Raw genomic sequence first — 12,021 nt, 5'->3', positions numbered from 1 at the left:
AGAATCAGACTTTTTTACTGAACATGATACATTTAATGATACATGAGACACAATAATATCTGAAAATATTTTGTGGATTAAGAGTTGAGATTGTTTTCTTTCATTCTAATCTAGGCTGGGTATGTTTGTTTTATTACCTTCACTTATCACTTATTTATTACCTTATAAGTGATTTAGGGCTCACTAGTGGTTATTGTCCTATCATCTGAAGATTGCTAGAGAGCTCAACAATACCACCCGGGAGTCCATATTTCACATTTCTTATATTGGATCAGTGCAACACTAGCCAGTTGTGGGTGCTTGGGTCATGTGTACACAGTAGTAGAGCAGTCAGTGCTCAGTCTAAGCATGGCAAAGTTTCCCAATGCTATTGTCATTGGCAGCTTGAAAAAAAACTGTGGCAGCTGGTTTCATGTGTGGAAAAGCATGACACTCCCCTCCCAGGATGTATATGTCTTCCTCTGTATTGTAGAGGAAGTCCAAATGGAGACCAGGAACTGGATTAAAAATGAAGGTGAAAGGTCGAAAGGTATATACTCACCAGAAGTGTGAGACACCCACGGCTTCCACCATTTCCCCTGATCATTCTCCCCTGGAAAACATTTATCCTTTCAGTCCTTTGTTCACGCATGTTAAAGAACAGTAATTAATCATAGGAAAATATGAAAACTGACCGATATTCTGCATATTGTTGATAACAACAATACCACCACCACCAACAACAACAACAGCAACAGCTATAATAATAATAGTAAGCTTTGTTTGATACACTTTTTAAACAAAGCTACAAAATGTTATTTTACAAAAATAAAATATAATCAAATAAACTACAACTACAGGAAGTTTTAATTTAGTGCAGAAATGTACACAAAACATTAATTACAGGTTAGTTAAAAGCTGATCTGAACAGACAGGTTTTAGCCCCTTTCCTTTACATGTACCTAGATTAAGAGCCCCCAGGTCCCTAGGAAGGGAAATGAATAGCCTAGAGTCATAGCGATAAAAGGCTGCCTCACCACTCTGTAGTCAGGTAGCGGGTATGGCTAGCATGTTACTGCTACTACTACACCTAATAAAACCTCATTGAAGTATAATGATGTAAGACCATTAAGGCATTTAAAGGTCGTCATGAGTATCTTAAAATCAATTTTGAAAGACACAGGTAGTCAATGCAGCTGTCAGGTGAAATATTGTCTTTTAATCGTGTTCATCAAAATTCTCACCACAGTGAAACAAGTGAAACATAATATTCATGACTGGAACCAATCTAAAGTAAAGCTGGAGAGGCCAACCCAGTTTTGTGGTGATAACCTAGTAGCTTGAAGTCACTACGATCTAAAAGATCCAGTATAAATAGGCTACCTGCATTTTGAATCAATCTAAAATCATTAGGAATTGTTGTTGTGCTGTGATGAGCCTGAAATCCAGGGTGGAATATCTCATTTAAATAAGTCTTTGTTGAAGTGACTGATAGATGATGCCCAGAATATCCCTTGATACTAGATATAAGACTGAGAGGTCAGCTGCTCGTGTTGATAAGTGAAAACACTTAGTGTTTCATGATTAATTGACGAGAATGCTGACATAGTGGTTCTTGCAATTCCGTGGACCAGAACATTTGCAGTGCTTTGGCTAATGGAAAGTATTTTACCAAAACAAAAGTCAGCAAAACCATCACATTTGTTATTTAGGAGTTCTGATAAGGCACAGGGAATGTTGCTAATCAACATATATATTGCGGTAAAGAGCTATTCAGGGTTGTCTTAATGATTGTCATTTAGACTTGAAAAGTAGGTCTTCCTAGCTATTTTAACTTGATTCTCTCAGCTTCAAGTAACTTGATTTCAGACAATTTTTTATAAATGTCATAGTGAACTATAAGCTTACTTTGCCTTCATTTTGGTTCAGCTTTCTCTAAATCTCTTTTTAATTTCAAAGTGGTGGTTGGGTTTCTCCATAAGGCTTTAAAACGTCTAGGGGCAGACTTGTTTTTAGTGCAGCTATAGTAGTAATGTATTCGTTAAGCCTTGAGGTAAAATGTTCCACTAATTTAACTGACAGGATGAGTGGGTGTAAGTAAAGAGGTCTGTGAATATTGCCACTGAATGGCCAGCTCTTGCTAATGACTTTTCTAAAAAAAAAAACAACAACAACAAAAAACAGCAGTGATAAATAATTCCAACATGTAAAATATTAGATGCATTGACATGTCACAATACGGCCCACTCTCCTAGACTCCTCCCCGTGTGTGTCTGTCCATCGTCACAGCCATGGTGTGTTAATTGTCCATGTCACATCTGTTTGTAGTTATGTTCATTGTTAACATGTGTATTTAAAACCCTATTGTGCTGTCTAGTGTTTGTGTTTAACTCAGTGTGTACTACATATCGTAAGTTACCACAAGTGTCGCATAATGTAGCTGGTCATTGTATGGTTACAGTTTTGTGAATCTTAATCTGTTCATCGTGTTGTTATTTTCGGTTTGTATCTGTCATGTTAATAAAGACCGGTTTGATTAAGGGGACTTGTCTAGGGATCCCACTCCATCGACACGACCATCGCATGACATCTAAACCATGTGAAATAATCGGTTTTAAGGTGTGGAAATGATTGCGTGTAGACTGCAATCTGCTATATACAGTCAAAGGAAAATTATAAAATTATCAGTAATAGGATGTAGAGGCTACTAATTGATGAGCTAGCCTTGTAAAATTAAAAACTCCATTCCCAACATTTATTCAAACTGTAAATGTGTTTAATGCAGTGGCAACATATCTGGTTACCTTTCATATTTGTGTCACTTGTGGGACCAAACTCGACAGTGGATGATGGGGCTTCCTGTATGGGTTGAGCCTTTTGCTTTGACTTGATTTTCTCCATTCTAGAATACAAACATGCAGCATCCTTTATAAATAACATTACCCCATATTAACCCCATTACCCCATATTGCCCCCCCCCCAAAAAAGATGCAGATATACACACACACACATGCATGCTCAAAAGGACATGCATGCACAGACACAAGGACACACACATACACACACATACATACATACAAACACACACAGACACGCACATATGTACGCACACCACACACACACACACACACACACACACACACAAACACAGACACATACTGTTTCTTGAGCAGTGCCACAGATTTCTTCTCCATCTCTAGTCTAGCTGCCACACGTTTTTTCACCTTGGCTTCAAATAGCTCTGCACCCCTTTAACATACAAAGACAGTAATACAACTCTTATAGCAGCTTAGATCAGGAAATCTGAAAATAAAGTCTGATAATACATTTGTAAGCTATGTTCTCACCTAGAGGCAAGGATCTTAGAGGCTCTTAAATCAGACACAACATATAAGAAGTAGTAGCTGAGGAATATTCTCCTTTGAACCAGCAGCACAGTAAAACAAATTGCATCCCACACGATACCGGCTTCTCCCTCTGGCAGCTCACATTCATCGTTAGGTTCAGCTACATTCACACAAACATACATACAAACACAATATACATAAAGACATGCATATAGACATCCATATCTGCATCCATATAAGCATTTATCATTCACAAGACAGCACACACACACGCACACACACACACGCACACACACACACACACACACACACACACACACACAAACAGATACACTACACTAACAGAGAGGAACACAAAAGAAAGTGTGACCATCACATGCAAGTCTCTGCACTACTATTTAGTGGGCTCTGCATGCCTTGATGGAGGAGCAGAAGAGGCTTCAGCAAATGGTTTATATGGCAATAAGCCATCATTTAAATACATTAAAATAAAATCACGTTTTATTGGTCATGCTGATTTTTTAAAAGTTATTAGATGTTTTGGTAATTGCAATTTCTATTATTCATAAAATCTTGGGCTACTCAATTTTCTTGAAAAAAAAAATGTTTTAGATACAATTTATACTTTTGAAATCAAATTTTAAAATCATAAAAAAATTAAGAAACAGAAAAATCAGAGAGGAAGTAAATTCTGAAGGTAATTATCCTAACTCAGGAAACATTGGTGGCCAATCCATGTGTGAAAATGATGTCTTATGCTCCCTGAACCACTCTTTCACAATTTGAGCCTGATGAATCCTGGCATTGTCATCTTGGAATATGCCCATGCCATCAGGGAAGAAAAAAATCCATTGATGGAATAACCTGGTCATTCAGTATATTCAGGTAATCAGCTGACCTCATTCTTCGGGCACATAATGTTGCTGAACCTAGACCTGACCAACTGCAGCAACCCCAGATCATAGCACTGTCCCCACAGGCTTGTAGGGTAGGCACTAGGCATGATGGGTGCATCACTTCAGCCGCCTCTCTTCTTACCCTGATGTGCCCATCAATCTGGAACAGCATAAATCTGGACTCATCAGACCACATGACTTTCTTTGCTCCAGAGTCCAATCTTTATGCTCCCTAGCAAATTGAAGTTGCTTTTGCTGGTTAGCCTCACTGACAAGTGGTTTTCTTAAGGCTACACAGCTGTTTAGTCCCAATCCCTTGAGTTCCCTTCACATTGTGTGTGTGGAAATGCTCTTACTTTCATTATTATCCCTGAGTTCTACTGTTGTTTTTCTGTGATTTGATTTCACCACATGTTTAAGTGATTGCCGATCACGATCATTCAAGATTTTTTTCTGACCACATTCCTTCCTTGAAGATGATGTTTCCCCACTGTCCTTCCACTTTTTAATAATGTGTTGGACAGTTCTTAACCCGATTTTAGTAGTTTCAGCAATCTCCTTAGATGTTTTCTCTGCTTGATGCGTGCCAATAATTTGACCCTTCTGAAACAGATTAACATCTTTTCCACAACCACAGGATGTGTCTTTCGACATGGTTGTTTAACAAATGAAAAGCTACTCACTGCATGGACAAGTTATATGGTTAAATAACTTGTTGCCAGCTGAAACATAATCAACCGTGCAGTAATTATCCAACGGGAGGCTATTACGTATTTGCTTAGTTAAATCCAGGTGGTGACCTTTGTTTTGGCCAGGCAGTGTGTTATAGCACTAACACAGTAACACAATGCAGTCACTTACGCACATCGTAGCCTTTAATAGTGCAGAACATGCTGAAAGCCTGAATGAACCAACAGCCATTCTTCAGTAGATTGTCCAGGTATGCACAGGATCCCAGCTACACACACACACACACACACACACACACACACACACACACACACACACACACACACACACATACACACGCACACACACACACACACACATGCACACAAATACACACACACACACATACACAAGCACACACACGCTCGTGCATATGCACAATCATTTACAAGTTATTATTTGTTCAATAAATCTACTATTATGTACAAATTAATAAGAAGATAATGCTAGTTTATGCCAATGTGCTAAAGGTTTCAGAGGATAGAGGAAACATCTGTACAAGTCATCAAAACCCTACCCACAAAAAATGGTGGATGCACAAACTCCAAAAATGCAATTGGTAGAATTATGATGTAAACAAAGTAAACTTCAGCCAAACGATAAAACTCCCACCATTGCAACATAGTTCAATTAGGCTGAGATTATTAATTACTTACTGAGAGCAAATTTTTCAAGCAAATGACCACAGATGTATAAGCAATCAGGCAGTCCCAGACTCTCAGTATGTTTCGTACAGGCTGCAGCAGCACAGTGTCTCCGAAGAGCATGAAGTAGAAGCAGGCCACCAGGTAGCCCAGGCAGAAGATGTTAATACGCGTAGTGCCGGTGATAAAAACAAGACACAAGACCAACCAGAAAAAGTAACTGAATACAAAGACCTTCATCATGTCAAGATATGACCTGAAACACACACACACACACACACACACACACACACACACACACACACCATGAATAGATGCACTTCAAAAGAAATGTCCATTTTAGGTTTTTAACAGAATCATTTTCTTAAAGATCAAAACTGAACTGCCAACAAGCACATCGCAAAGATTCTCAATGGGGTTCAGGTCTGGACTCTGTGGTGGCCGATTCATGTGTGAAAATGATGTCTTATGCTCCCTGAACCACTCTTTCACAATTTGAGCCCTGGCATTGTCATCTTTGAATATGCCCTTGCCATTAGGGAAGAAAAAAATCCATTGATGGAATAATCTGGTCGTTCAGTATACTCAGGTAGTCAGCTGACCTCATTCTTTGGGCACATAACGTTGCTGAACCTAGACCTGACCAACTGCAGCAACCCCAGATCATAGCACTGTCTACACACACACACCATGAAACGATGCACATCAAAAGAAACGTCCATTTTAGATTTATAACAGAATAATTTTCTTAAAGATCAAAACTCAACTGCCAACAAACATGACTTGCTGATCTTAAGTGCCAATTAGTGTGGTGCGTGTATATAAGTCTCTTGTTTAAGTGTGAATGTTGTCAGTGTTTAACACGATATTCTACAAGCTACGTCGTCTTGTTATTTGTTGGAATAAACATGTCATTCTGTTTCTACGACTCGTCCCTACATCCTGCTTAGCCTCCTCACTGTCACAGTTTTTAATCTAATGAGCTGAGGATGTGCAATACTAGGCTCAACTAGCAGAGGTGTATGCATATACAAACCTGTAGTGCAGGAAATTGCCAACTGATGTGTATTGTTGAAGTGACCGGGAGTCTAGATTTCTACTGATCTCCACATTTTCCCCTGCCAGGATTCTGACAGAGGCCTTATTCTCATCTTTAAACACCTGCCACTGTTGACAGGCTACCAACAACAACAAGAAGTCATCTGTGAAGGATATGTAGAGTCAAAGAGGTAAATAAGAGAGAAAAGATGGGTGAATAAGGTGCACAGAAATCACCAAATAAACTGACTGACTGCAAAATAACCAAGAGATAGCAATGCAAGTTGTGTCAGCCAGACTCACAAAGGATGAAGGTGGGGTTAGGCTGCATAGCATAGTCTGGAAGATACAGCCACTTTATCAGATTAGAGGTGAAAGCCTGAGATGATTTCCTCCAGGGATAATCTGCAGCACACCATACACATTACATAAATGATTTTGTTGATCCAGCAATAGAAAGCACAGAAAGAATGTGCATCTAACAATTTATTTTTTATCCTTTACTGAGCAATTTCCAGTAATGTCCACTCTATATATTGGAATAGTGAACTTTTAAAAAGTTTTAAAAGTTTCATGTCACTGCTCTGTAACTGTAATGTGTTGTTGGTAGCACACTGTTTAATTTCAATGGTTTCCTTTTCAATGCTACAATAATCAAATGTTGCTCATCAATAAATACCATGGGATTTACCAGCACAGAGTGCAGGAGGCAGGCCAATGCACAGCAGGTACTGCAAAACCATGAGGTTGGCAGTAAAACAGCAGTATTTGGGCCACAACTCCCCAATAGCTTTCCTGCGACGACGTGCTAAAACCATGATCAGAGCAAACGAATGTAGAAGGGCGTAGAAATCCATCCGCTGGCCAATCACATTCACTGCCACCACAAAAGACATCTAACACAATAAAAGATAGGTGGATTGATGAATAAAATGCAACATTCATTTCATATGCACAAACACATGCACATCTTATATTAATGTCTATAAATAACTACAAATGTGCTTCAGGACTGAATGCATATTTGTGATACCTCAAGACCAAACTTGTAGAAGAAATAATTGCAGAAGTATTTGAAACAGGGCACAACACCATGATCCAGTTGCTGCCATGTCACATTCTTTAAAATGGTGCCCCTGGGTGGAGTTCGCAGGTTGTCATGGAGACGATAGTAGAGCTGGTGCCGATGCACAGTCACGTCAAACACTAGGAGACCTAGTATCAACAGATGATCCTACACACACATTCACACATCAAAACAATGACATGAGTTCACACTTTTATATGTAATTCAAAAGAGGTCTGAAACCCCCAAAACACAACAAAGGAAGTGATTTACAATTCTTTATTCAATTGTTCATTATATTAATTCATGATTAAAAACAAATTATAACAAAATATACCTTTTGGTATAGGTGCTGCAATTATATCTTAATATTAATGGATTGAACATAACATTCAATACCGACATTGCCAAACACCGATATTGCTCTTTAACTAACTTAAAGAGATAAGCAATTGACAGCTGAAATTTGTGAAATTTCTTTGTTAATTGCTTACTAATTAAACCAAGAAATCAGTTTTATAGTGTTACGTTAAGCACATAGCATTCCAAGGTGTATAGCACATAAATGTGTTTTCGTATCTATTACCTCTGGGTACATGCAAATGACAGGCATGGAAACTAATGCATAGCTCTTCTTTTCTTTTTAAACTAAATTAATCTAAGATTATTGTCACGGCACAGACCTCTCCTCCTCGACTCCTCCCCATGTCTGTGTGTGTGTGTGTGTACATCGCCACACCCCTCCCTTATTAATTGGTCGTGTGTCACGCCTGTCCTTCTTTATCGTGCTTGTTAGTGTGTGTATTTAAGGTCTGGTTCGGTTATCAGTTTTGTCTGTGTTTGACCCTGTGTTGCACAAGCTTCTATGCTTGTTCCACTCTACTGTGTTTTGCCGTTTGTTGTATATTAATCTGTCAGCGTAGTATCATTCATCAAGTGTTTTAAGTTTAGTTCATTATTTTGTCAATAAACGTCTGTATCGTTTAAACCACAGCCTGTCTCTGCATCCTGCCTTGCCCTCCATATCACTACAATAATGTTATGCTTAAAATGTAAATGTGAAAAAAAAATTAAACTTTTTTTTATTTCAAGAGCAGTACTGGTTACTATGACATAAAACTTGACATTGTAACACAACACGAATTACATCAGACACCAATTTGCTAGCAAAATGTGGAAGTTAAACTACTGTATAAAGTAAAAATCAAAACTTTTAAAAGTTGCATAATTATATATGCAGATTATGTTATACTCGGTACTAGGAATTTAATTCTGAAACATTACTTTAAATGCAATTCTGAAGTATATTTTAGTGTTTAATGTGTGTGAAAATTGCACAGAATACCTGTAGGCATGGCAGGATGGAGTCCTCGCACTTTTTTAGAGCCCCAACCCAAAGAGCTGGATCCACTGGTTTGACATACAACACCGACTTTTGCAAAAGCTGACCCATGTTCCTATCATACCAGCTCCCACTGGAATTCAGCAATCCCTTAAACAAAGCATTTTACCATAATATACTGAAAAGTGCTTGCATAAAATAGTGGATTATATATTTTTTCATTTTTTTCAGAAAATGTTTTTCATTTTTTTCAGAAAAATAAATCGTATATTTGGCAAAAACACAAACAAACAAACAAAAAAAAACAACTTGAAAATGAAAACCTTTGCAAAGCTAGTGAGAAAGCAACAACACAAAGCAGAAAACCAGCTCACAGTGGTGCAGTTAATGGAGTACTCAGATGGCTTGATGAATTTTAGCTGGTACATCATTTTACACACGACTATCACACAGGCCCACCCAGAGGACACAGCAGCTGCTGCAGGCCGCAGCATTGAGTAGGGCACTGCAAACGTCCACAGCACCACAAACACACAGTTCATCAGAGAAACCTAGGAAACAAAAAGGACAAACCCCTTTTCTTGATAACTGCATAGAACAATGTTGGCAATACTGGGAAGTACATTTGATGTTTAAATATTGAGGATGTTTATCATTTACTCAACTTTTCTATACAGACATTTAATTACACATCATGGGGTGTCGAGTGTGCATTAACAACTTTGCACATTAATTTCACTTGTGTAAAAGTTTTGGACAATTTCAGTTCCAATTCAATACAATTTCAGTGACATACATTTTTTCATGGATCACCATCAATCCCTCACAGAGCTTTAGCTGGAGTTTTTTGTTGTTTTTGTTGTTATTTATTGGAACAGTAGACTTTACATCACATAAACTACATCAAAGATTTTAAGATTTAAAATAAACTAAATTGTTTATTAATTTTCTTCAATAATTATTAATTTGCTTGTTTCCTTTTCTTCCAAAAAACAAAAACAAAAAACAAACAAACAAAACACTACGTCTACTTGATTTTTCAACACTCCATTTTGTTTTAAATATTCTGAGGCTTTAACACATTAAGGTGCTTTTTAATCTTTTTATTTCATTGTATTAAATTATTTGTAATTAGTGTGTGTGTGTGTGTGTGTGTGTTTGTACCTCCTTCAGGCTAATCCAGATGATGCCACTAGCAACTATCTTAAAGCTATGGAGTTCCAGCAGCCTCCAACAAAGCTCTTGTCCCCTGTTCCACCAGAGCAAGACATGAAGCACTAACACACCTGTCCGATCCACCACTAAAAACCACGGGTTTACTTTTGGTTCTAAAACAAATATACACACACACACACACACACACACACACACACACACACACACACACACACACACACACACACACACACTTTAAGTCTGATATCACCTCATCTTTCTGGTGGCTGAACCTGAGTATTATGCTGTTCTCAGGAATACCACAGTGAAACTATGTTGATTTGAAGTTACAGTCATTTATGATTCTTATCAATTTCTTACCCTCCCCTTCTGTCTCCTCTGCCCCCTCTTTGACTGATGTTTGTTTTTCCTCAGTACAATCCAACAGATTGTCCCCCTCTTCACTTAACTGCTCCTTAACCAGCCTATCACACAGCACTAAGACAGGTTAATTTATGGTATTACAAATATTACAGCATAGCAAGTATGGAGAACTAATATGAAAAAACAGCACAGCGGAAAAGGATTATTTACCGTCTTTGGATTTTTTCAATGTTGTCTTTTAGTCTGAAACAAATGAACACATACACTTTTAAAACAAACACCAATTTCTTGATAATGCAAAGAGGATGATACCATTTATCTGACACTTTTATCCAAAGCGACTTTCAATTACAACTGAGTACAACTTGAGGGTTAAGGACCTTCCTTGCTCAGGGCCCCAACAGTTGGAACTTGAACTGACAACCATCCAGTTACAAGTCCAGTACCTTAACCACTGAGCTACTCCCCCACCAGTTATTTTTATGTAATGTGAGTAACACTTAAAATTACAATTCCATAAACTGCAATGCATTCACCTAATTTCTTTTCCAAGCTGCGTGATTGTACATTATAATACTTGTAAAACCCTGTTAGAACTGAAGACTGTAAATAAATAAAATTGTATAAAATTTGTATGAAAGCATTTACATGCCACAATAGGTACAGCTGTAGTCAGATGTGTGTAGAAGAGCAGAAATCTTACCAAATAATAGTACTGTTACATTAAAATAATGACTTAAGCAGAAGCAAATACAGTCATCTAAAACATTACTTGAGCAAGAGTAACAAAGTTTCTAGTGAAACAGCTATGTATATAGTGTGTTACTTCACAGGACTTGATTTAATATTCAGAATGGTAAGAGCAATGACTATAGACCTGTAGAATCAAAGCTTGAAGTAGACTATACACACTTTCATTTTCTATTAACCATTACCATTAACTGTTAGTTTACAGTATGTGACTCACTGCATTTGTTTGGTGAAATGGATTCATATAATGTGTGAATGCATTATGATTTGCCAGAAGAGTACGGTTGTGACTACAGAGTGTGATAAACAGACAACCAAAAAGGATGTTGAGACTCTGAAGGACTGAAACACAGTGTTTTTTGATTTAAAATAGTGTAAAATTGTAACAGAAAGAACATGTACAAAAGTATTGTAAAAGTAAATCTTCACCTCACAAATATACTCAAATATGAACAGAAATATGTAGAAATCGACATGTTTATTTGCATTTAAATGTTTACTAAGAAGTTATATATACAAAATACACTGGCAATTAACTTACATATTTGTTATCACATCCAGTGTCTCTCTCAGTTCTTCTTCTCTAGATTAAAACAAGTATAGAATCAAGAAATTATGATAATAGTCTTTATAAATTTGACATTTTCTACAATTTTAGCTGATAGTTAAAAGCACTTTTAAACACAATTTC

At 37.4% G+C, this 12,021-nt stretch overlaps 1 protein-coding gene across 1 annotated transcript in view; it reads right to left on the bottom strand.

The window, feature by feature from the left end:
- The window catches only part of si:dkey-11f4.7 (piezo-type mechanosensitive ion channel component 2), a 51,889-nt gene that overhangs the window by 15,966 nt on the left and 23,902 nt on the right, over positions 1 to 12,021 (bottom strand). The window contains 15 exon segments of the mRNA XM_081703840.1: positions 2,784 to 2,881; positions 3,139 to 3,228; positions 3,327 to 3,486; positions 5,084 to 5,180; positions 5,608 to 5,851; positions 6,632 to 6,797; positions 6,937 to 7,038; positions 7,325 to 7,529; positions 7,667 to 7,867; positions 9,045 to 9,191; positions 9,416 to 9,592; positions 10,206 to 10,369; positions 10,578 to 10,681; positions 10,791 to 10,823; positions 11,872 to 11,913. Of these exon segments, the coding sequence (XP_081559966.1) occupies positions 2,784 to 2,881; positions 3,139 to 3,228; positions 3,327 to 3,486; positions 5,084 to 5,180; positions 5,608 to 5,851; positions 6,632 to 6,797; positions 6,937 to 7,038; positions 7,325 to 7,529; positions 7,667 to 7,867; positions 9,045 to 9,191; positions 9,416 to 9,592; positions 10,206 to 10,369; positions 10,578 to 10,681; positions 10,791 to 10,823; positions 11,872 to 11,913 (2,030 nt within the window).

This window comes from Electrophorus electricus, chromosome 20, assembly GCF_041902795.1.
Source record: "Electrophorus electricus isolate QZ-2024a chromosome 20, ASM4190279v1, whole genome shotgun sequence".
Classification (NCBI taxonomy): Eukaryota; Metazoa; Chordata; class Actinopteri; order Gymnotiformes; family Gymnotidae; genus Electrophorus; species Electrophorus electricus.
The sequence above is the reverse complement of the archived record's forward strand: the minus strand, read 5'-3'. Positions and strand labels throughout refer to the sequence as shown.